The sequence below is a fragment of the Lissotriton vulgaris genome, chromosome 2_2 (assembly GCF_964263255.1).
Source record: "Lissotriton vulgaris chromosome 2_2, aLisVul1.2, whole genome shotgun sequence".
Classification (NCBI taxonomy): Eukaryota; Metazoa; Chordata; class Amphibia; order Caudata; family Salamandridae; genus Lissotriton; species Lissotriton vulgaris.
The window spans coordinates 326146271-326172204 of NC_141688.1; the positions used below are offsets into that span (position 1 = coordinate 326146271).

Consider the following 25934-nt stretch of genomic DNA (forward strand, 5'->3'; position numbering starts at 1 on the left):
GATCTGCGGATTGACTCTTTGGTTTCCTTTCGAGGCCTGGGGTGGTTCTTTGTTACTGGGCAGTGTTCTGTGTGGTGGTCGCCACTGGTGGTCTGGAGCTGCAGTGCGAATACACTCCACCTCCAACCACGTCACTCCCTTGATTCTCTGTGAGGGCGGCAAGGAGGAGCAGTCGAGGCTTACTCCAGGAGATGGAATGGGGTAAAAGCTCTGGTTTAGTATTGCACAGTAAAGAACTGTCCAGAACATCGGATCCAGACAATGCTGTACTTTAGCAAAAAAAGAAAAGTTCTCTGCTAACAAGTACCTCAACGGACATCAGATATGGATTGCCTAGCACCTCTTCGGTCGAGGTTTCAAGCATCTTCATAGCTGCCTTCCGCTAGGCTCTCCATTTTGAGTTTATGGTGACCCCCTATTGTCCGCCTACGGGGTATGGTCTAGAGGCGTTCTGTTCTCTACTGAAGCCTTTACCTCTCTGTTCACATCATATACCCTGGCTATACTTTTATGCATCACCATGCTACCCAATGGGTGCTGAGAATAATCGTTTCAACTTGTACAGTCCCAATACTGGAATAGACCCTCCTCCCCGTCTTTGAAATGTAGCGAATCCAAAAAGTTCACCACCCAAACACAATCACCACCCGCTAGATGTTTTAGGTGGTCCCAGCGATGCCGTTGGTGTTCTGTTGTCTACTGAGGACACAGACCAGTTTACTGGTGGCCTTAGACTAGTTGGGGCTTGAGTGGTCTCCCATTTTTGATTTTGGGGCACTTTGTGTATCCGTTCCCACGGTAGGACCCACAGAGGTGCCTGGAGGGTTTAGGTGCCTGTGCCAGGACCCACTTGCTGTCCGAGAGGTTCACAACAGTCGAGTCACCGCAGGGCTCCGGCGCCATCCTCCGTAGTCCAGCGTGACACTAGCCGCCACTGGCTCTTGAGTCTAGGTCACTGCTTCAGCTGTCCGTAGGTCTGGTCTGTAAATACCACAACAACGAGCATCATTCGGGCAGTGGAGGTGGACCCCTTGCTGGGGATGTTTCTTGTGCACTCCGTGCTGACTGAGGGGCCAGCACTTCTATTCCTCTGCTGGTTATGAGGAACTCGCAGAACTTATTTTGAGTTTAAAGGCTCACCCAGGCCTTTGGGAGCCGCTGATGGCTGTTGCCGGCCTCATGTCTCAGACTGCTTGACCTGCAGCCCAGTCTGAGCCCAGTTCTGACTGGCGCAGGTGTGGTGAGCTTCAGCCTTCGAATAAAGAATTGCTGTTTTCTCACCGTCAGCGACCGTCGCTTCACGTGAATTGCACACAGGGAGGGGAAACCTATTCAGAAACAAAGGTAATCTGCTGGAGATCCCCCCCTCCTACCGGGCTAACAGGGTTCAAGGAGAAGAGGAAGATTTCTGAAATAGACATCACCAGGTGATCACTAAGAGAAATGCCATCTTGGGTGACAAAGAGTTATGGGTTCCTGTGGACCTCCGCTCTGACCTCTCTGTTCATAACGTGCACAGCTGCAGTCATACAACAGGCCACTGTCATACATGTCGCAGACATGCTGTGTATTGTAGTGTTTATTGAAGTTTCTGTTGTCTACTACTTAGTTCCAGGAAAACAGATGAGGCCTAAATATCCTGACCTAGAACCATCCATTTACAAGGGAGAACCAGCCTTTGATAGGGGTCTGTGGCCCACGCCCCTCGACAATAGGCACCTTGCCGACACCGCCAGTCACCACATACCCCAGGTTGAGATGGTGTCATCTGCTCTCACTCAAAGTGGGGTCATAAACCTATCTTCGGACAAAAGATGCTAGCCAATCATGGATGTGTTTCACCAACCTGGTACCCTGTCTGTGCTTTGAGAGCGTGTGAATGCACGTATTGGGGACTCCACCACTTGACTCCTTCTGTAGTTCATTCCCTGTGAATCCGTGCCGTCCTGACTGGAAGGACGGGTCACAGGGTTCATCTAACAGTCCTGGGATTGTGGGACCTTCTCAAGATGGTGCTTCACGCGCCCGTAGCTCTCTACCCTCATCTCTTGTTGACCCAGTGCAAGCAGCCTCTGATGGTACTTCATTTCCTCCTCAAAGAGAGGGGTGTGCTGCGTTGCCTACCAGAACGGAGGTGCCCAGAAGAAGAAGGGCCTTGTGAACAGCTACTTGAAAATGGGCATTTGTGGGACTGGTGAGAATCTGCGAGTGCAGAGAAATGGGCATGCAAGTTGTTATGTTGGTCACAGTTGAGGCAAGGTGACTCATTAAGTCTTGGGTTGAAGGAACGTGCCCATGTGGTGTCTTGTGACTCTTTCTTGATTGCAGAAGAGTTGGCTCGCATTAGAGGTGTGTGGTAAGATCATTTCCATCTTCAGAGTGTGGGACAAGTCCTGCTTCCTTGTGCGTTTTTCAATAGTCTTTTGGAATTTCAAGCATGACCTGTGCGTTGGTGTGTAGTTGTTGAAAACGCTAAGCTCAGTGGCTGGTTAGGTGGTTTGTTTGACCTTAAGGCCTTGTAGATCATACAGCATCCTTTGAAAAGCATCTTATAAGGATGACAAGAGTTATATATAACAGGCTGGGTGCCCTGGACAGAGCCGAAGTTGGCTGCACACTCTAAGAGATCCTGATATGTGGCCCGCTTCTTAGTTCACCATATCTCTCCTAAGCAGAGTACCTCTATGGGGATATGCAGAGCCGCCACCGTGTCTGAAACCTGGGCTCTATTCTGGTGAGACTATTTTTGGGGACAACCCTTCTCCCACATTTACCCAAGTGGGGCAGACGCGTGTGGACAAACGTGGTGGTGGCACTTCCCAAACCGGCCAGAATTTAGTGTGGAGGGTAGGCATTAGAAGTGCTGCTGTTGTTGAAAGTGCCAGGCCACAAGAGGAGGCTGGAAGATAACGCGTGGCTACGTTACCAGGGCAGTGACTGCATATGGCACCTTGAGCAACGTGCCGGTGCAGTATGTGCCAGAGGCCTGCAGCTGATGCTGGGTGAACACTTTTGGCCTGCAGCCTTCGCATATCTGCAGGTCACTTTTTGAAGCAGTGACTTGGTCTCTGTTGTCTTTCACAGACCCGTGAAATGAGAACAGCTCGCGGAAGAGTTTTTTAAACCGCAGACTGGAACACAGAAGGGACAATAAGATGTTTCTGAGATGTATGAGTGCTCTATTTCTATAGCGAGGAACTAGCCTAAAGGCAGTGGAGCCCTGTACATGGTCAAAGACGAGCGTCCATTCATGAAGTGATGGGAGAGGAATCTGGTTCGTGGATGTTGATGCATCATGATGTCATGTTCTTCTCGAGAGGTGCGTCTTTCACTCTTGCCTGACTTGGAGCAGCGTTTGGGCGGTCCTGATGGATCTCGGGATGCTGTTCCAGATCCTCAGTGTATTGATGGAAATTCATAAATAATCAAAAGATTCAGTACAAGCTGGCAAGGCAGCGAAAACCAGCAAGATTCAGAGCTGCAGTGATGTAGGTGGAGGACCAACGTGGGGGCTGAGCTGACTGGGCCAAGGAGTGGAACTGGAGCGAAACGCGTGTGGACAAACGTGGTGGTGGCACTTCCCAAACCGGCCAGAATTTAGTGTTCAGGCAGGGTAGGCATTAGAAGTTCTGGTGTTGTAGAAAGTGCCAGGCCACAAGAGGAAGCTGGAAGATAATGCGCGGCTGCATTACCAGGGCAGTGACTGAATAAGGCACGTGGAACAATGTGTGGGTGCAGTATGTACTATGTCTGTACCTCAGAGAGCTGAACGACTACAATGGGGGCTGTGATGCGGAAGAAGGTTTTTAAACTTGAGCCAGCTAAAGATTGGGACTCTTGACTACTTGCGAGCGGGAACACTTTCAGGTATTTGGGGGGAGCCCTTTACCCATCGCCGCCACATGATTGGGAATGAGCTGGCCTGGGTGCCGGTGGATGCTGAAGCTCCGGCCGGGTCCAAGCAAGAGATGTGTTCTGCAGTTAAACTTTCACCATAGTCTACAGAGATGAGAAACATTTAGGTGGGCCCCTGATGGTGGCCAAGGGGAGGCAGATGGGTCAGTGGTCTTCTTGCTGAGGCTTATGGTGGAATTTGGGGTGAAAATACATGATTTGAGCGTGGGAATCTACAACACTACTAGCAACAGGCACTTTGTTACAGGTAAGCATCCTTTCCATTCGCCCACACCCAGAGTCTGACAAAACTTTGATTCGGCTGGGGATGGGGGTGTGAATGCCTTCGGGCAGAAGCACTGAGAGCATAAAGAAGGTCTTCCCTTCTCCTCACTGGGGCTGGAGGCCAGAGTGTACTCTGTTCAGGCATAGGTGATTGTCTCCTCGTCTCTTTCCTGCCCCCTCCTCCTTTTCTCTGTTGGGCCCTCATGAGTCTGTGGGGTTTGGCCAAGCATTAGTAAAATCTGTGAAAGGTTCTCCATCGTAGAGTATAAATGTGCCATATTTACTTTATTCCCTGAATGTTGTGTTCCTTATAATTTGTTAATAAATAGATCTAAACCATTGGCGTAGTATCAAAGCGCATCGCCTTCTGGCTGAGTACAACCCCTGCATGTCGAGGTGTGTGCAAAGTGACTATGGAGAGAGCGTTGTGCCGAGTGGAAGGCTGTATGTGATGTGCGACCAATACAGAGAGCAGACCAGTGCTTTTGAGCTCAGTCCTTCCATGTTTGGTGGCATGTGAGCAGTTGGTTCAAAAGTTGTTCTACACCAACTGCTTCTCCTGCTCCAAAAGCCCTTGCATGAACCGCTCAATGCAGTTGTTGGACTGTGCGCTCTTCAGGCCCCACACAGGGCCGTTGTTGGCCCTTGTGGGTTTCAGGCTACTCAGAGCAAATGATGGTCCTTGTGCACTTCACACTGGCTGGTGCTGGAACTTTCTACCCAATCCAGCAGAAAAAAATATCTTCTACCCGCACTCCTTTAACCTGGCGACCGTATACCTGCAGTCTCTCCGTGGGAAATACTAGGAGTCTCTTTGGAAAGCTTACCGCACTGGCTGCACCTTCCAACAGAAACTTCTGTTCGAGGCATATGAGCTGCAGAGTGCACACTATGCATAGGTCGCCACCTAGTGTTGGGCCTGGGTGTTTGCAGTTTGTTGTTGTACTGAAAAGTTCTTTGGAATTCACAAGATAGGTGACTCCTCCTTTGGACCACATTGCGCATGGGCATCGGCTCCATCCCCAGATTGTTTTTTCTGCACCGGGCTCGGATGTGTTTCCTGCGCTCCAGTTTTGAACCGATTTTCCTTTGGCGCGCAATCCTCACCCAGTTCAACAATATTGTTTCGATCGCGCTACATCGGCGCAATTCTCTATCACTTCGAAGTCTTCGATTCCGGTCGTCGACAAAGGCCTTCTGGCCTACCTAGGCCTTACTTTCTGGCTCATGGAAAGAACGCCATTCCAGAAGTGTCCTCAATAAGGGTAGAAGTTTCCCCACACCGATCTACATGAGGTGTGCAACCTTTGACTTTCAGCGGAGCACGAGGCCAATGACTGGCGTGTGCCTCATTCCGCTTCAAGAAAACCATTCGGGACCGACGAGCCCGGAGAACTATGGCTCGCTCGTCAGCTTCGATCCCAGATGACATCTTCGAAGAGAGCGTCGACGTGCCAGAACACCAGCAAGCCGAAGAGAGTATTGGATCCTCAGATGCCGAAGACTCCGACGTCGAGGACATCACTCCAGCTCAATGGGTCGTAAGTAAGACCGTCGACCCCTACTCTTCCTCGACACCCTCAAAAAAGGCTTTGGTCAGACCCTCACCTTTGGGCCCGGGTGCACACCGAGACACTGCTTCCCACGCCTGGCCTTCGGGCCCATCAAAGAAGCCCACTAAGCCTTCAGGCGGCTCGAGCCAGCCTATTCCCGGTGCCAATCCTATACTGACACCGAAGAAGAAGCCATCTTCCTCAACTACGCCGACAGTTGCTCCGACACCTAAGCACACTCTGAGCCGAGTAAAAAACTGCCAAAAGTGCCAGATTCACACGCATCGGAGCCGAAAAAACACCGGGTACCGAAAAAAACACGTTCCGGTTAAAGACATTGCAAAAGGGCACACTCATAAGCCAAAAGACTCAACACCAGCTACCGAGTCCATGCCGAAAAAACCTACGAAGCTGAAAACTTCGCCGAAGGATTTACCCCACTCAGAAGAACTTTTTACACCAGATCCCAATCAGAAAACTCTTGTTACGGATCCTAAAACCGGACAATTGACTCTCCGCTCCAAGAAGAGACCACTTGAGACACCAGCACCTCCTCCCCCTCCAAAGAAGGACATTGCAACCTCTCCATTAAGGGTCCCTTCCCCACCAACTCCTCATATTGTTCCTTCTCCTACACCTCCACCACCACATCATTCACCTACACCATCTTCTAATCCAGATGATGATGTAGACACAGATTCTGACGACATAGGTGTGGGTGCACACGACCCAGCAGGCACCAATAGTCCCCCTCAGTCACCTAATCCATGGGATGATTACAACACCCCTGATGTGCCTTACATCCCACAAGTTGATGTATACCCTTCCAGACCTTCCCCACCAGAGGACACTATAGGTTTTAACCTACTAGTCCAAAGGGCTGCACGATATCATGGGGTGGACTTACACACAGATGCAGTGGAGGAAGACTTCCTATTAGACACTTTTGATAACACACAAAGGTCTACTGCCATTTTACCAATGCTTAAGGGTGTCATCAAGCACTCAACAGAGGTTTTTAAGGATCCTGCCAGGGCTAAGGTCCTCAATCCTCGCACTGAGAACAAATATAAAGCTGCCTCTGCAGACCCAGTTTATATTAAAGGCCCGGCACAATTGGATTCTTTAGTGGTGTCCAATGCACGTAAACATGCTAATTCCCAAACAGGTGAAGCCTCACCACCAGACAAAGAATCTAAGCTCCTTGACGCCTCCGGCAAGCGAACAGCGGCACAAGCAGCTAACAACTGGCGCATTGCCAACACCCAAGCGTTGCTGGCAAGATATGACGGGGCACATTACGATGAACTAGAGTCCATAATGCAGCCCCTACCAGACCAATACAAAAACAGAGCTAAGGAACTTATACAGGAAGGTAAACATATCACTAATACTTCCATTCATTGTGCCCTGGACGCTGCAGATACCGCCTCATGGGCAATCGACACCAGCACCTTACTACGTAGACATGCCTGGCTACGTATTTCAGGTTTTAAACCTGAGGTACAAAACTCCATTCTTAATCAGCCATTTGATGAAACACAGTTATTTGGCCCAAATGTTGACGTGCCTTTATAAAATGAAAAAAGACATGGACACAGCTAAATCGATGGAGCCTTGCAGCAGCAAGCTTCCAGGCGTTCCTTTTGTCACTCATCATACAGAGGCAACACAGGAGGCTACTCCTCAGGAAGTCCCTCTACTTCCTACAAAACCCTTGGTCAATCCACATTCACTAAGGGCTACCAGAGAGGGGGTTACAGGTGTAACAACAACAAAGGCAGAGGCAAAAACAACAACTTCCGCTCTGCCTCCACCCCTACCCAATGTCTTTCCTCCCCTCCCCCCCCCCCCCCAACATTCCACTCCTGTGGGGGAAGACTTCAACATTTCCTTCCTGCCTGGATCAACATCACATCAGACAGGTGGGTGCAACAAATTATTCAGTCAGGTTACTGTCTAGAACTAACATCTACCCCCCTCATCCCCCAAACATAACACCCAAACAGAGTCTAATGTCACAAGAACATCTATCACTGTTAAAGCAAGAAGTAGTATCCCTGCTAGAAAAAAGTACAATAGAACCAGTTTCTCTACACCAACAAAACAAGGGGGTTTACTCTCTATATTTTCAGATTCCAAAGAAGGGCGGCTCTCTAAGGCCTATTTAGACCTCAGACCGCTAAACATATACATACAGTCGGATCATTTTCACATGGTCACACTCCAACAAGTCCTTCCACTCCTATCGCAATAAGACTTCCTGGCTACTCTAGACCTCAAGGACGCATACTTCCACATTCCCATTCACAAGGCTCACAGGAAGTATCTCAGATTTGTAATAGACGGGCAGCACTACCGATTCAAAGTACTCCCATTCGGAGTCACAACAGCACCAAGGGTGTTCACCAAGTGCTTGGCAGTAGTGGCAGCGCATCTACGAAGACAAAACATCCATGTCTTCCCGTACCTCGACGACTGGCTCATAAAAGCCAGCTCACACAATCAGTGCGTAAAACGCACTCATGCCACCATTCAACTGCTCCACAACATGGGGTTCACAATAAACCACATCAAGCCTCATCTGCAGCCATCCAACTTACAACAGTACCAAAGTGCCACAATAAACACCTCAACAGCACTAGCTTATCCCACTCCAGCAAGGATAGCCAGCATGCAAACTCTCCTAACAAAGTTTCAGCTACAACACTCCCTCCCAGCACGAGTGTTCATGCAACTCATAGGGATGAGGGCCTCTTGCATCTTCCTAGTACCCCATGCAAGACTTCAAATGTGTCCGCTACAAGAGTGCTTATCACATCAACGGAACCAGGCTCAAAGTCACTTAACCGACCTAGTGTTGGTAGACGGTTGAACTCATCGCTCTCTGCAGTGGTGGAACACCAAAAACCTTTCCAAGGGACGACCGTTCCTAGAGGCAGTTCCACAGATAATCTTAACTGCGGACGCATCGCTCTCCGGCTGGGGAGCCCACCTGCTGCAACACACCATGCAAGGCAGGTGACACCGCAACAAAAATTACTCCATATCTATCTTCTGGAGTTACTAGCAATATTCCTAGCACTAAAAGCTTTCCAGAAGCAAGTAGCAAATAAAGCTGTGTTAGTCCGCACAGACAACATGACAGCAATGTATTGCATACAGAAGCAAGGAGGCACGCACACCCTGCAACTATCTCAACTAGCACAGGACATAAGGAGGTGGGCTATACCTCAAAACATATTCCTCCTAGCCCAGCATGTTCCGGGAGTACAAAATACTATAGCGGATCTGTTAAGTCGTCAAACGCAACAGACCCACGAGTGGGAACTTCATATGCAAGTTATTCAGCCATTCTTTCAGATGTGGGGACAACCTTAGACAGACTAATTTGCCACCCACGAAAACGCCAAATGCCCAAACTTCGCCGCCAGATATCCACACCCACTGTCCAAAGGCAATGCGATATGGATGAACTGGTCAAATAAATTTGCGTACGCTTTTCCACCTCTACCACTCATGCCACTAGTAGTACGCAAACTACAGCAGCATTCTCTGACCCTCATCCTAGTTGCTCCAACGTGGGCCAGACAGCCGTGGTACACCACACTGCTACATCTGTCTGTGGTACCGCACCAAAAACTGCACCTATCTCCACACCTTTTAACACCGAACCGTGGAGAGATCAGGCACCCGGACCCAGCTCAGCTCAACCTTGCGATCTGGCTCCTGAAGTCCTAGAGTTCGGATATCTGAACCTTCCTCCAGACTGCATGAATGTCATAAAAGAAGCTAGACGTCCAACCTCTAGAGCATGTTATGCCGCTAAGTGGAAATGATTTGGAATATATTGTCACTACAACAATCTGCAAAACAGACAGCATCTATCTCTGTTCAGAGTGCCTGCCATTAAATCCTCTATGGAAGGCCTTTAAAGAATAATTCCTCCCAGAGTACCACCTTTGCCTGTGTGGAATTTAAACATTGTTCACCCTTGGCTAATGGGACCTCCCTTTGAACCTTTACACAGATGTGAATTACAATTTTTAACATGGAAGGCTGCGTTCCTAGTAGCTATTACTTCTCTGCGGAGAGTTAGTGAACTACAAGCATTAACCATTCAAGAACCCTTCTTGCAAATGCATCAGAATAAGGTCGATCTGCGTTCGAATCCGAAATTCCTAAAGTCCTATCTCCCTTCCATCTCAATCAATCTGTGGAACTGCCCGTTTTCTTCTCGCAACCGCAGTCAGTAGCAGAAAGAGCTCTTCACACATTAGATGTCAAAAGAGCATTGCTATGCTTCATAGAAAGAATGCAACCTTTTCGTAAGACAAAACAACTTTTTGTGTCTTTCTCACCACCACACAAGTGTAACCCCATTTCAAAATCTGGGATAGCTAGATGGATTGTCAAATGCATACAGATTTGCTACCACAAAACTAAACGTACGCTATCTGTTCCTCCTAAAGCCCACTCTACCAGAAAGATAGGGGCTTCAATGGTATTTTGAAGGGAACATTCCCTGAGACGACATCTGCAGAGCAGCTACATGGTCTACACCGCACACATTCACAAAACACTATTGTGTAGATGTGCAAAGAAAACAACAAGCTAATGTGGGCCAGGCTGTTCTCAAAGTCAAAAGTCAAAAAAAAAATTCTTTTGTTTCGGTACTCTTTTGAGGACCACAAATTTGATTAAAATATACATTTGGTTTTTCATACAAATTAATACATTTTCAGTGAAATTTTCAAAAACTTAAAAATTCTATAGCAAACATATTCATTAGGTGGCATTTTACATAAAGGTAAAAAATCTTTTGTATTGACAATCTTACAGGACCGATAGATGGGCTCAAGACATGTTAACCTTGCATTTACGACTTTGTTGTTTGGGCATATAAAAAGAAGGTGCTCAAGATTCTGTTTGCCCCCCTGACAAAGGGTACATAGCGAAAAATTGTCTAGTCTCCAAGAGGAGGTAAAGGTTAATACGGGAAGTATACCCAAACGCAACATCATGATTGCGCGCCTTGCGCCGTGTGTGAGAGTATATTCTAAATACGGCTGTTTTTGCTTATATTCCTGAGAGTCAGCATAAGTCTTGTACACAGATAGTTTAGTACAATGTAAGTGATCAAGCTGTTCTCAAAACATTATTCCAAACTACTGCAACAGATAGGGGTGGTCGCCGCTAAGAGTGAGTACCGCTTTACAATCTATGCATAGTGTGTAATCTGCAGCTCATATTCCTCGAACCGAACATGCTACTTACCAGTATGCATCTGTTCTTGGCATGTAGAGCTGCAGAGTTCTACACACCCACCCTCCTCCAGGGCTACCCTTGTCTGTTCCAGTATTATCTTAATTAGATACAAATTACATGGGCATCCTTCCTGTACGTGCAAAGCTCCATCATCTCCCTAATGGCGAAAAACAATCTGGGGATGGAGCCGATGCCCATGCGCAATGTGGTCCAAAGGAGGATTCACCTAACTCGTGACTTCCAAAGAACTTTTCAGGACAACAACGAACTGCAAACATCCGGGCCCACCACTAGGTGGCGATCTATGCACAGTGTGTAACTCTGCAGCTCTACATGCCAAGAACAGATGCATACTGGTAAGTAGCATTTTCCTTTCTACTTATCCTCTAGGGCAGTGCTTGTTATCCCACCATATTGTGTGATCTTGGGTATTTATCTCAATACCCACCATCAAATCACTTCATTATGCCCCTCATCCTTTCTCACAGCCTCAATTGTGCAGGATTCATTGGGAGGTTTGATGCATAACTTCTTTTCTTTACATGTCCTGTAGAACACGTGGGAAGCATGGAGAATGCTCAGCCTGCATGAAGCTTTCTTACCCATGCGGTTATACTTATGTAAATTTGGGAAGTAAATAATTATGACCAGGCTACAATTGCCCTTGAGATTGTGTTTGACTGCACGCTTAGGTTTCTTGCTTACAGGCTACTTGCTTTAAAGTTTAGCTTTTGCTTAAAGTATCTGATAGACTTCTAGTTTCAGATTCTTTACCTTAGAATTGTTTCCAGGCATCAGACTGGATTCAGAATTTTTTCTTGAGCAGTACCCCAGCATACCTGTACGTGGCATTGATTTGCTTGGAGTAGTTGGGCGTAGTTTGCGCACTTTGTCCCGTATGCTGTGCCTATATAGGAGCCACCTCAGCGCCCCGATGCCTGTTGTTTTCTTTCCACGCCAGTAAGCCCATATCTGAAGAAAGAGCTACCACTTCAATCACTTTTAGACTGAGCTTTTTTCCACTTATGTCGAACGTTTTTTGAGTGTTTTTTCTCCTGGTGCGGTAGGAATGTCCCGTAGGAGGCCGCTTCAAGCTTTGTGGTGCCTGTCACCGACCAATGTCGGTGACCGACCCGCATCTTGTTTGCCTTCGGTGCCTTCTGAGCGAACACGATGTTAAGACCTGCATCAACTGCTGTGCCATGAACCCTAAGGCCCTTGAGGGAGCGGCCCCTCAAGTGCCTGGTGGCTCGACGCATGGTGCCATGACAGTCTAGAGCCTGGTTGAGAGGAAGTCCTGGGATTGGTTGCAGAGCCCAGAATCTTTGCCACACAGGAGGTCATCAGGTCTCTTGGATAAGTCCCACCACAAAAACACCTCTTCAACTTCTTCCTATTCAACTTCAGCTCAGTCCACATTGGAGCATCGACATTCAAGGACTTGCTCTGCGTTGAGCCAGCACCCGGGTCTGCTCTATGCATCCCAGCATTTATAGGATGCAGAGCGACTCCGGCTAAACGTCATGAGCTTTGAGGCCATGAGCTTCATATTTGAGCGTCTCGCTCCCGCTGGTGTGCCTTTGGACCCCATGGGTTTGGGAGGGGCCCCTACTGGGTCCACGCCAACGACCGTGATGGTCCCCTTGGATCAAGGAATGGATCTGGACCATGCCGGTCGTACCACCTCAATCTTCTCCATGTCGGTACGCACTGGCAGCACCACCCCCATTCTGATCCCCTAAAGGCGGCTTGATGGGCGTCGCTAGATGACGACTCCGGAGTCGACTGGAGCCATGCCTCCCAGCCCGGAGCCAGACGCTTAGTCTCATAGGCTAGGACTCTGAGAGATATGGGAAGGGTTGTTGGACCCTTAACACCAGCCTCTTGACTCAAACACAGACTGGTGGGAAGATTCGGCAGACCCCAGTGGACTGGCCACCTCTCCTGATACTGGCACGCTTTCTTCCCCTACCATGGCTAAGGAGAAGGGAGGGTCCTTTGTAATGATGCTGAGAAGGCCAGGTGAGGTCCGGGGCCTTAGCCTACCCTGTGTGGCGGTCAAGACAAACATCTTGGCAGCTGCTTCAACTGGGAGTGACCCCTTTGAAACCTCTTCTCCTCTTTATTGAGCCCCTAACAGACGTTATGGTGGGACCTGGTCCAATTTGACAGCTTTTCGACACCTTAAGAGCATAATTTAGTAGAGAATTATCAGTTATGGTTAAAAATTGCCAATTCATCCAAACAAGTTTCTTGGGTGTATTCTAATTGTTTGTTGTGACATTCAGTTGTAAATATTGAATTGTGTATGTATGGTTAGTGTGAGAGTGTGAGATTGGAGTCCTGATGTTGATCAACAACGTATGGAAGGTTGACCTATTGTGTATTTTATGAAAATGTCATTTTTATGAATTGTTTTTGTATTGTTCAGTCCTTATATATTTTGTGTTTCTTGGTGAATTATAACCAACAAAAACTTTGAAAAAATTGTTTGAAAAATAAAAGAGATTCAGACTGACACTGTCAAAACTCACACTTAGTTTAATTCTTTGTGTGTGAAACCAAAGGCCCTTGATAAATCGAGGGTACAGTATCGGCATTTGTTTAGTTGTTCTGGTCCAATTCCAGCACAGGGGATCGTGTGAACAGGATGATTGCCCGCTGCCATCACCCCACTCGACCCAAACTTCTTCAAAAAACACCCTACCCCGAAGAATTTGATGGTCCAAGCCTCCACATCCCACCAAAATCCTGCGGCATTCCTTACCACACCTCCACACGAGGAATCTAAGCATCTTGACACCTTAGGGAAGATGTTTTCTTCCGCCAGCCTGGAAATGTCACCTGTGAACCTAGTGTGCCTTTAGGGCCACTACTGTCATGCTCTGTGGTATACGGTTGTGCAGGTGCTGCCGACGGTTGAGAGGAGGGCCGGGCTGTGCTTTCCCAAGCTGTTACTGAGGTGTTCGATGCAGCCAAGTTCAGCATCCTATTGGCACTGAGCAGAGCAGCTTCAATGATCGTGTTTTTACAGCACCACGCCTGGCTGACGATGACTGGCTTTTCTGGGGATGTCCAAGCTTCACTTAAGGACCTGCCCTTTGACTCCTGTCTCTTTGGAGAATAGGGGGATTCAGCGCTGGCGCGCCATGAAGGGCAGCAGGGCTATGGCCTGGTCTTTGAGCGTTTCCATAGCCCCTCGCCACTACCAATCTGCCTTTCGTGGCCACGGTAGGAGTTTCCAGCTGCGTCTATACATCCCAGCCTCCGCGGCACTCAAGCTTTCCAGCCTCTATGTGGCAGAGGACGTGGTACCCACGGAACTCGTTGGGTCGAATAGCCAGCGGTAGGGCCAGTCAACCACTCCTCCAGACAGCTACAGCTTCCAAATCCTTGGAGTCTGTCGTCATTGGCACCCACCTGCCCCACTCGCAATCTATAACTTCAGACCAATGGGTTCTGCAGATTGTCCGGGGAGACTACCCCTTTACCCATTCCACCTGTTGCAACAGACATCTTTCTTTGCTCCACCAGAAAGTGACTGCTCTCTTAGTCCATACCACTCCTGCCCAGAGTTTCCAAGAAGATCAGGATCGACTGGACTCAAGTCGTCCTTGTGGCTCTAGTTTGTGCACCGAGAGTCTGGTTTCCCTGTTGAGCATGACCATTGGTCATCAGACTGCCCGTTCAGAAGGATGTCTGTCTCAGCAGGAGCAAAGGGTTCTCCACCTGAACCTGAACCTGTCCAGACTCTTCCTTCTTGCGAGGAGATTGAGAGGCAACAGTTGACAGCGTTTCCATCTTCCGCACAAAGCCTGTGATGTTGTACAACCCTGCTGTTGGGGCAAGTTTGTGGCATGGTGTTCAGGAAAGCGGAATGACCCCCCTTTTTCTGCTTTGCTTTCTCGGGTATTTTCTTTATTCTTTCCCTTGTGAAACATGGCTTTGGTCAGAGGACCTGCGAAGGGTTATCTTTCTGCTATCTCAGCCTTTCTGCCTTTGCCTGACCAGCCATCTCTCTTCCAGTCTCCTCTTGTACATAGGCTCTTGAAAGGTTTGCAACATATGTTTCCTCCTTCTCCCTTCATCATGCCTCAGTGGGACCTTAATCTAATGCTTGTGTTCCTGATGTGCGCTCCTTTCGAAGCATAACTGCCTCTTAGGCTCCTTACCATCAAGTCGGCCTTCGTAGTGGCAATAACCCCTGCCCGGAAGGTTAGTGAGCTTCAGGGCTTGTCATCCAAGCCTCCATATTTGAACATTTAGTCAGACAAGCTGGTTCTCCGAATGAGAGCTTCCTTTCTACCGAAAGTAGTCACTCCCTTTCATGTAGGCCAGCCATCACTCCGTCTACTTTTTACTCTTCTCCACATCTCTCTAAGGAAAAGGAGAGCTTCACTGAGTGGGCCCAAAAAGACCATTGTTGTTCTACTTTGACTGCACAAGAGAGCTCCAGGTGGACAAACAATTCTTCGTGGGGTATGTCTGAGCAAAGAAGGGAAAGGATTTGGAGAAGCGGACCTTCTCCAGATGGCTCATGCTCTGCATTAACGTCTGCTATGCATTGGTCAAGAAGCAACCTCCTGAGGGCCTGCGTGCTCATTCCACCAGAGCCAAGGCTACAACCACTGAGTAAGCATGCAGAATCCCGGTCCTGCACATCTGCCAGGCAGCAATCTGGGCCTCACTCCACACGTTCTCAAAACACTACTGCCTGGACAATCGGCTCTGTCGGGACGGGTACTTTGGCCGTTCGGTCCTTGAGGGCTTTTCGTGATGTTGTTCTGCAGACCCATCGCCGGGAAGGTATTGTTTTGGTATCTTCATTCCAAAACTTTGTGGGTTTGCTCTATGATCTGTACATCCATTAATGGTAATTTTTCTAAATCATTGCATTCAAACGTTTCTTTAGGGTGCTCCCATGGTGTCACACTACCCACCCACCAGGGTATGCTTACACTAGGACTGAAAGGCCTAGAACAATATTAGGCCAAAATACACCAGAGCACATCAGATCTTTCTAACTATTATCCAAAAGGCAAAAAAGAATCAAAAGATACGATAGAGTTTTTGTCAGATTGTATGTGTCAATTTGCCACAAATCAATGTCCTTTTAGTTGAAAGATAAAAAGAATCTTGAATCCGGTTCTTCTGTTTGCTTTATTTCTCATCTCAAAACATAGAGAGCAACAGCAACCGGCACACGTTTCACCCCCCTGGGCTTTTTCAAGGCTGCAGAGAAATATGTAGAAACTATTTTTTTATATTGTGATATTCTACAGTCACAATTCAAAACAGAACATGCACATGCCCTTTGAATATATGATTTAACTTGGCTAAGAAAGATAATTATATACAACATCAGGAACATTCCTGTTAGAAAAGACACACAATGACATTACAAAGACACACTATGTGGTATCTCCAGTCCCTAGAACACAGGTTCATTCTATATGGAAATTCCACCGGATACACACCATTTGTGTCCAATTAAAAACATATATGAGTTGAAAAGAGAAAAACAACAGAGACTGATCCTCAACCTAAAACCAGTGTCTGTTGTTTGTCATTCATACAAGAGAAAGTTTGTGGAAGTAAAAATAATAATAAATTGATTCGATTTTGTTTAAAAGTCGCCATCACCAATCGATCAAATTAAAACTCATATAAGTGTAAACCATCCTGTGTCAAGCCATCCTATTCAATAACTAAACCGACCACCTCAAATCAGACCTCACCTCGAGTTTGATAAAGTTGTTTCCAGTTATTCGTTTCCCTGATTTTGAATAGTTAGCCTCCTTATAGTTTTTTCTGAAATAAAGGAAAGGTAAGAGTCCCAATAAGGAGGTGGATCCTAATATTCCCCTTTCAACAGAGGCAAGCTAGCATATGTCATTAGCTCGCGATAATCAATATACAATCCTTAGGAAAAACATTGTTTTATTGTCACTGAATTAGAGCGTAGCTCCTTACCCGAAAAAATATGAAAGATGAAATGCCAGTTCAACTGGCAGTACTGTTATCTCCTTGGAAGTTCTGTCTCCTTTCCAAGCGACGCCCCACAAACAAAACGCTTTGTTCTTTTTGTTCGGACCTTTATAAATCCTCTCTGTAGGCATATGTCCAAAAGAAGAACGAGGAATATGTTAGCCTGATAATCTCCTATCATAGCCAGGCTACCTCGCCTAGCGTTTTCCTGTGTAAGAATCTGTGTGGGCGCATTCTATTAATGATACTAGAGAAATTGTTTTTACCTCTGTCTCGCCGTATTAACCGTTACTTATGACCGGCAACAATGCGCTCGTGAGTTTGCATCTGTTGAAAGGTGAATAGACGGATCCACCTCCGTATTGGGACTCTTACCTTTCGTTTATTTCAGAAAAAACTATTAAGGAGGCTAACTATTCAAAATCAAGGAAACTAATAACTGGAAACTACCTTATCAAACTCGAGGTGAGGTCTGATTTGAGATGATCGGTTTAGTTATTGAATAGGATGGCTTGACACGGGATGGTTTACACTTATATGGTTTTAAATTTGATCGATTGGTGATGGCGACTTTTACACAAATTGAATCAACTTATTATTCTTTCTAACTTCCACAACCTTTCACTTGTATTAATGACAAAAAACAGACACAGTTTTTAGGTTGAGGGTCTGTCTCTTTGCGTCGTTTTTCTCTTTTCAACTCGCATTTGTTTTTAATTGGACACAAATGGTGTCTCTATCGGTTGGAATTTCCATATAGAACGAACCTGTGTTCTAGGGACTGGAGATACCACATAGTGTGTCTTTGTAATGTCATTGTGTGTCTTTTCTAACAGGAATGTTCCTGATGTTGTATATAATTATCTTTCTTAGCCAAGTTAAATCATATATTCAACGGGCATGTGCATGTTCTGTTTTGAATTGTGACTGTAGAATGTCACAGTATACAAAAATGGTGTGTACATATTTCTCCGCAGCCTTGAAAAAGCCCAGGGGGGCGAAACGTGTGCCGGCTGCTGTTGCTCTCTATGTTTTGAGATGAGAAATAAAGCAAACAGAAGAACCGGATTCAAGATTCTTTTTTATCTTTCAACTAAAAGGACATTAATTTGTGGCAAATTGACACATACAATGTGACAAAAACTCTATCGTATCTTTTGATTCTTTTTTGACTTTTGGATAATAGTTACAGCGATCTGGTGTGCTCTGGTGTATTTTGGTCTAATATTGCTTTGGTATTTACTAAGGTAAGAAATCTGCGCTTGGAAGTCCCTATCAGATGAACAAGTTACTTACCTTCAGTAACGCCTTATCTGGTAGAGACTGTATCGAGCCACAGATTCCTTATCGACCCTCCCATCATCCCAGCTCTAACAGATTTCTAGGGACAGGGTTTTCCACTTTCGAGGCCCTAGTTTTCCACACCGGTGATCTGTGTTCTTTGTGGCTCTGCGCTCCTGGTGTATAAAGATGCAAAAAGAAACAGATGTCAGGGCTCTGGGGTGCCACTCATATAGGCACTGCGCGCATGTCCTTTCCGGCACAAACGAAGCTGCTGCCGCACGGAACTGATTGATGCCGCATACAGAGATAGTGTTCCCCCCAAAAAAAATCTGGATTCATTCTGACTCCTGGAGATAATTCTACGGTAAGGAATCTGTGGCTAGATAGTCTCTACTAGATGAGGAATTATTGAAGGCAAGTAACTTGTTCGTTAGTGAAATGTGCACCCTCAACAAGTTTGTACTGTTTTAATGGCATTTAAAAAACATTAAAATTACTTCTGGTAATAGTTGTCTCATTAGCTGTTGCCAAGTTGGTTGTTCAGCGATTTGCGCCATGAAAAGTAAGCCGGTCGCTGCACACCTCTTGGGTGGTATGCAAGGTATCCGTACGTATGTGGGTTTGTACCTTTTGAACAGACTAGAGCATGGTGCCACTGTGGACATATTAATAAATGTGCTACAGCAGGCCTCGTCCTCTGGGCCATAGTCCTACTTCTCTTGTACTGATTACTGATCGACGCAAGCCTCCCAATCGCCTCGTGGCCTGTTTACACTGCGTCAACTTAATGATACTGTGAGGTTACTAAAGAGAAACTGTAGTGTTGCAGGTGAGTAATGTTTGCGCTTACCTACCGGGTACGACTATTTGGATGTTTTGTATTTTTACAAAAATATTTTTCTTGCAGCTTTCTTTGGTGTGTGGGGTGGGTGTTCACTTTGGGTAATTGTGTTCCCTCAGAGCTCTGCAAGTCTGGTGTCCCCCCCCCCGCCCCCATAGTACACAGGTTCCTGCTGTACTGGCAGCCAACCAGCACGTGCAGCACCCCAAGAGTCTGACATTCCTATACCTTGGGCCCCCCGTTGACTGCTGCTCTTCGGCCAATGTCTATGGTGCATAATACATGGTTAAGAACCTGACACCTGTGTTTCTCCTTCTTTCACAGGAGAAGAGCTCGTGAAGATCAGTGAAGAGGACGACCAGGGCTGGTGCAGGGGCAGACTCCTCTCAGGCCAGGTGGGGCTGTACCCTGCTAACTACGTTGAAGTTGTGGGCTCGTGACCGGATGGTGATGAGCATGGACCGATCTGCGAACTTTAATCTGAGTTATCACCTGCCACTTCCGAAGTGGATCCTGTATCTGTTACCAGCCTTCAGAAATACCTGTCCGAGCTCCCTCGGGGGACGTCATCAGCCCCTGAGGAGGGTCCCTGCTGAGGTCACCTGGCTCCTGAGGATATCCTTTGCCACTGTGGTGGTCGCTTGGCACCTATGGCTGCCAACCGGCCTGCCCTTGCCAGCCCCTGGCGATGTCTCCTGCACGCGTGATTACACACACTCGGCAGCACTAGAACCCGCTGGTTCACTGCCTTGATATATTCCATCATCTTCTTTTAACATTTTAGAGTTCGTTTTTCTTTGTGGATTTTTTTCTCTCTAATAAACTGAACGAAGGCAAAGCTGAGAACTTCTTTTGAATATAGTAGGACAACAAACCGAGACTACAGGAAGAGACTCGTCACTGGCCACAAAGGGTGTATTAGGTTCAGCCACATTGGTCAGGATAAAAGATGAAACTAAACCACACTTTGAGGGGCAGAAAACGGTGAATCCTACGGAAAGGGGGTACTATGAGATCAAACCTCACCATAGCGGCCAGGTGGGCGAGACCTAGCCAAACCTGAAAGGGTAAGGGATTGATCAGATCCACCATCAGGCAAGAGGGTAACTTAGCCAAATCACACAGGGGGGAAATTGAACCTGCCAAACCACTTAGATCAGTAGGAAGAGGCTGAGGCCAACCAAAATTCGACGCAGCAGCCCTCACCACTCTGGATACGTATAAACAGCTTTACCAGAGTCAAAAGACTGTTTGAGCGCCTTACCCTCAAAGATGTGCAAAGCAGTTTCCAGCTACCCAAAATGTCACCTTAGAGGAAATGAAAGACATTCAACTCTCCTTTCCACGTCAGAAATTAGGCAAAGGCAAAAGCCAGGAATGGACTTGGAGTAGAATCTGGGAAAACAACCTTTTTCAATGTGAAGTGGAGAGATTCTTATAGTGCAGCCTTCTTTCTTTTATAATTGATCTCCTGGTGTAGTTTTTCTTCTCCTGTCATGGACTGCTAGCACAGCCTTCCTTGTCTTGTAATGGACTGCTAGTACAGCCTTCCTTGTCTTGCAATGGACTTTTAGTACTGCCTTCCCTCTCTTGTAATGGACTGCTAGCACGCCCTTCCTTCTCTTGAAATGGACTGCTAGTACGTCCTTCCTTCTCTTGAAATGGACTGCTAGTACGTCCTTCCTTCTCTTGTAATGGACTGCTAGTACGTCCTTCCTTCTCTTGAAATGGACTGCTGGTACGTCCTTCCTTCTCTTGTAATGGACTGCTAGTACAGCTTTCCCTCTCTTGTGGACTGCTAGTACGTCCTTCCTTCTCTTGAAATGCTAGTACGTCCTTCCTTCTCTTGAAATGGACTGCTAGTACGTCCTTCCTTCTCTTGTAATGGACTGCTAGTACGTCCTTCCTTCTCTTGTAATGGACTGCTAGTACGTCCTTCCTTCTTGCTAGTACGTCCTTCCTTCTCTTGAAATGGACTGCTAGTACGTCCTTCCTTCTCTTGTAATGGACTGCTAGTACAGCCTTCCCTCTCTTGTAATGGACTGCTAGTACGTCCTTCCTTCTCTTGTAATGGACTGCTAGTACGTCCTTCCCTCTCTTGTAATGGACTGCTAGTACAGCCTTCCCTCTCTTGTAATGGACTGCTAGTACAGCCTTCCCTCTCTTGTAATGGACTGCTAGTACAGCCTTCCCTCTCTTGGAATGGACTGCTAGTACATCCTTCCTTGTCTTGTAATGGACTGCTAGTACAGCCTTCCCTCTCTTGTAATGGACTGCTAGTACATCCTTCCTTCTCTTGAAATGGACTGCTAGTACGTCCTTCCTTCTCTCGAAATGGACTGCTAGTACAGCCTTCACTCTCTTGTAATGCACTGCTAGTACAGCCTTCACTCTCTTGCAATGGACTGCTAGTACAGCCTTCCCTCTCTTGTAATGGACTGCTAGTACATCCTTCCCTCTCTTGTAATGGACTGCTAGTACATCCTTCCCTCTCTTGTAATGGACTGCTAGTACAGCCTTCACTCTCTTGTAATGGACTGCTAGTACAGCCTTCACTCTCTTGTAATGGACTGCTAGTACAGCCTTCACTCTCTTGTAATGGACTGCTAGTACATCCTTCCCTCTCTTGTAATGGACTGCTAGTACATCCTTCCCTCTCTTGTAATGGACTGCTAGTACAGCCTTCACTCTCTTGTAATGGACTGCTAGTACAGCCTTCACTCTCTTGCAATGGACTGCTAGTACAGCCTTCCCTCTCTTGCAAAGGACTGCTAGTACAGCCTTCCCTCTCTTGTAGCGGACTGCTAGTACAGCCTTCATTCTCTTGTAATGGACTGCTAGTACAGCCATCATTCTCTTGTAATGGACTGCTAGTACAGCCATCATTCTCTTGTAATGGACTGCTAGTTCAGCCTTCCCTCTCTTGTAGTGGACTGCTAGTACAGCCTTCCTTGTCTTGTAATGGACTGCTAGTACAGCCATCCTTGTCTTGCAATGGAGTGCTAGTATGTCCTTCCCTCTCTTGTAATGGACTGCTAGTTCAGCCTTCCCTCTCTTGTAATGGACTGTTAGTACAGCCTTCATTCTCTTGTAATGGACTGCTAGTACAGCCTTTATTCTCTTGTAATGGACTGCTAGTACCGCCTTCCTTGTCTTGTAATGGACTGCTAGTACAGCCTTCCTTGTCTTGCAATGGAGTGCTAGTATGTCCTTCCCTCTCTTGTAATGGACTGCTAGTTCAGCCTTCCCTCTCTTGTAATGGACTGTTAGTACAGCCATCCTTGTCTTGTAATGGACTGCTAGTACAGCCTTCCTTGTCTTGCAATGGAGTGCTAGTATGTCCTTCCCTCTCTTGTAATGGACTGCTAGTTCAGCCTTCATTCTCTTGTAATGGACTGCTAGTACAGCCTTCCCTCTCTTGTAATGGACTGCTAGTACAGCCTTCCCTCTCTTGCAATGGACTGCTAGTACAGCCTTCATTCTCTTGTAATGGACTGCTAGTACGTCTTTCCCTCTCTTGTAATGGACTGCTAGTACAGCCTTCCTTGTCTTGTAATGGACTGCTAGTACAGCCTTCCTTGTCTTGCAATGGAGTGCTAGTACAGCCTTCCCTCTCTTGCAATGGACTGCTAGTACAGCCTTCCCTCTCTTGTAATGGACTGCTAGTACAGCCTTCACTCTCTTGCAATGGACTGCTAGTACAGCCTTCATTCTCTTGTAATGGACTGCTAGTATGTCCTTCCCTCTCTTGTAATGGACTGCTAGTACATTCTTCCGTCTAGTGCACCCTTCCTTCTCCTTTAATAGACTCTTAGGTTCTGATTTAGATCTCGGTGGACGGGTTTCTCTGTCACAACGTTGACCAGTATACTGTGTGCCAAAATCTAAATCGTATAGGATATAATGGTATTCATAATTCAATGAACGGGATATCCGTCCCCGTTGTGACTGAGTAACCCATCCGGTGAGATCTCAAACAGACCATTAGTGCAGTCTTCTTTCTCTTGTAATGGTCTGCTAGAGCACCCTTCCTTCTCTTCTAATGGACCTATAGTGCACCTTTCCTTACCCTGTAATGCACTCCTAGTACACCCTTCCTACTCCTGTAATGGACACCTAGTTCAGTATTCCTTCACATATTTTTCCCCTGAAATGTTGTCGTTTTTTATTTTCTAAGAGAATGGGATCTTTCCAAATACAATTATAAATACAGTCTCCCCGCCGGTTTGTCCTCGGATGGTATTCTGGGAATATGGGCACTGCCAGAGCGAGGACATGACCTTATAGGGCCTCCTGTTGGTCAAGAGGAGGCTGGCTATGGCATCTCACAGGACCTGCTTGTGACTGCGCACACCAGCATGGGTGATGGAAAAACATCAGTGCCAGGGACTCTTAACTCTGTGCTTAAATGTGGGAAAGTGTGCATGAGAGAGGCCTGGGTTCCAGCCCTTCTAATAGTCGGATGCAGCGGTCAAGAGGGTGAAGGGTGAAGCTAACCCAAACATGGGCTGGGCATCTAGTGCAAGATGTAGGAAAGAAGGGATTTATCTACATCTGGTTGGGATAAGGGAGTGAAGATGGTCCAGTGATGAGATTATTGTAAGGGAGAAAGTGATTGGACAGTGAAAGTTGTACACCTAGGGAGCCAGCTCACCCACAGCAGAATAGCGGGCCCTATAGGGGAGTATGTGATTTGATAGTATAGATTAGGAACCTAAGAGAGCTACCTGGTCCTTGTCTGAAAGAGTACTGTAAGGGAGTCCTTGATGGCACAGAATAAAGTTGTAAGCGCATTCTGGCGGTGTTGGTGTATGGGTGCGTGGACTGGTTGAGACCGTTTCACCCACTCCATCTCCCTATTTCAGCGCCCCCTTCTACAGATTGGCCTCTTTTCTGTGCCAGCAACTGCTGTGACCTGCCATTGAGCAGCAGTCCAGTTGCCAAAATCCACTCCTATGTGACTTTACCAAAAATAGTGATTTCCTTTTTTCTCCTGTAAAGTGTGAGCACATACAATCAAGAATTCTTAACGTTTGGGTCCTAATTAACATGGATGTCAACAACCCAGTGGCTTTCTTCAACATGTGCAACCCCCCTAGAATGAACACTAAGCATCCTAAAAAATAACGTAGGCTGCAATATAGTATATTCTTAAAATGTATATAAACAAAAAGGGAAATTGTATAGGATTTGAGTAAGTGCTCCAAGTGCGAATGCATTCACTTGGAGAGTTCCACTCTGGTGTGAAGGAAAGGACATGGAGCACACCCCATCACTGTGATGCTGCAGTCTGGCCTGCTCTCATGTGGTGTTACCAGTTAACTGAAATTAAAACAGGCACACTGCAGATATTCACCCCCCCCCCACACACAGTTTTGTCCACCCCACCACCCTTTCCCCTCCCACACACACACATTCAATTACACACACCCATTACCACCCCACCCCACCCTCCTCTGGAAGATTAGTGCAATAAACCCAAAATGGCGTCCGTCCCAGGAACCGAGCACGTGGATGGGGTTCCGGAGCAGGTCACTTGGGATGAGAAGCAACGATGAGAGGCGCATCTCGTGAATGCGTTGCTCATGCTGCGTTGTCCTGCTCTCCATGCATTAGGGAGCGCGCTGGCTGCAAGGGTGCTGATGTGCCAATATGTCCAAGATTATTTTTATACCTGTAAAATCTCTGCTGTTGCACACTGGGGATTCTGGGCACCAGAAATGAGCCTAGGGCTAACACATATTTTTTTATAACCTGGTTGATGTGATCTGAAAGTGGGAACTGTTGATTTCTTAGAGACCTCTATTGTAACTAAGGATTCTATTTTAACAAAGATTTGTAAGTGAACTCTATTAAAAATTGCTAAGGAAATCTTCTGGAGCCTGAGTTTTGTTACTTTAAAACTGTCAGTGTGGGCCTGTGTGAATCCGCAAGGGTCTGCGTGGGTCTGTGTGGGTCTGTGTGTATCCGTGTGGGTCCGTGTGTATCTGCCAGGGTCTGTGTGGGCCTGTGTGAATCTGCTAGGGTCTGCGTGGCTCTGTGTGTATCAGTGTGGGTCTGTGTGTATCTGCGAGGGTCTTTGTGGGTATGTGTGCATCAGTGTGGGTCTGTGTGTATCCGCGAGGGTCTGCGTGGGTCTGTGTGTATCTGTGTGGGTCTGTGGCGGCTGCTAGTTGTGCATCCTGTGCAATGGTGCGGAGACTCAGTGGTGAGGAGACACCACTGCAGTTACTTTACAAGCTGGGCAGCCACAAGTTGTTTACAGATACATGCCTGTGGTGTGGTTCTGTATGTACTCAACAGGGCGAGAGAATTGCATCATGGCAACAGATGGGAAAAGTGACCGCAAGCTGTGAACAGGCGGTGTAATGGAGCAGCGGGCATACAAACGAGGGCAGGTTGCAGAGCGTCATCAGCAGAGCAGCTTTTACATCATACCTACAGACCGCTTCCAGCTCTTTGTTATCAAGGACCTATTAATGACAATAGCAATGCTTGGAGTGTGTTTTGGGCTAGCTGATTGCATACCATTGTTGAGCTCCTTGTCACTCATGTGCTTGCTTCTTAGTCAGTGGTTCTCTTCTTGTTTCTCCCAAATGTGGAGCATCGCTTCTTTACCACTCTTTTGACAGGATTCCAATCTACGAGCACTCTCTGAGTGCATGTGTTTTCTTTATCTCTTTTACTGCTTCTCTACCGAAACCCCGCAGTCTGTTATGGTTCTGTGAGAAGTTGGCCTGGCATATGATTTCCACTATTCTAGTGGGCACCTTGCACCGGTCCAAACGACCCTTATTGATGATAGGTTTAAAGACAACCTT

General features: G+C 47.0%; 1 protein-coding gene across 4 annotated transcripts in view; it reads left to right on the top strand.

Moving 5' to 3' along the window:
- The window catches only part of PACSIN3 (protein kinase C and casein kinase substrate in neurons 3), a 319761-nt gene extending 294777 nt beyond the window's left edge, over window positions 1–24984 (top strand). For all 4 annotated transcript variants that reach the window (XM_086959721.1, XM_086959717.1, XM_086959718.1 and 1 more), the window contains 3 exons: window positions 19438–20653; window positions 21625–21986; window positions 22285–24984. In XM_086959721.1, the coding sequence (XP_086815847.1) occupies window positions 19438–19452 (15 nt within the window). In that variant the 3' untranslated portion in view covers window positions 19453–20653; window positions 21625–21986; window positions 22285–24984. The remainder of the gene's footprint in view (window positions 1–19437; window positions 20654–21624; window positions 21987–22284) is intronic.
- Window positions 24985–25934: the final 950 nt, after the last annotated feature.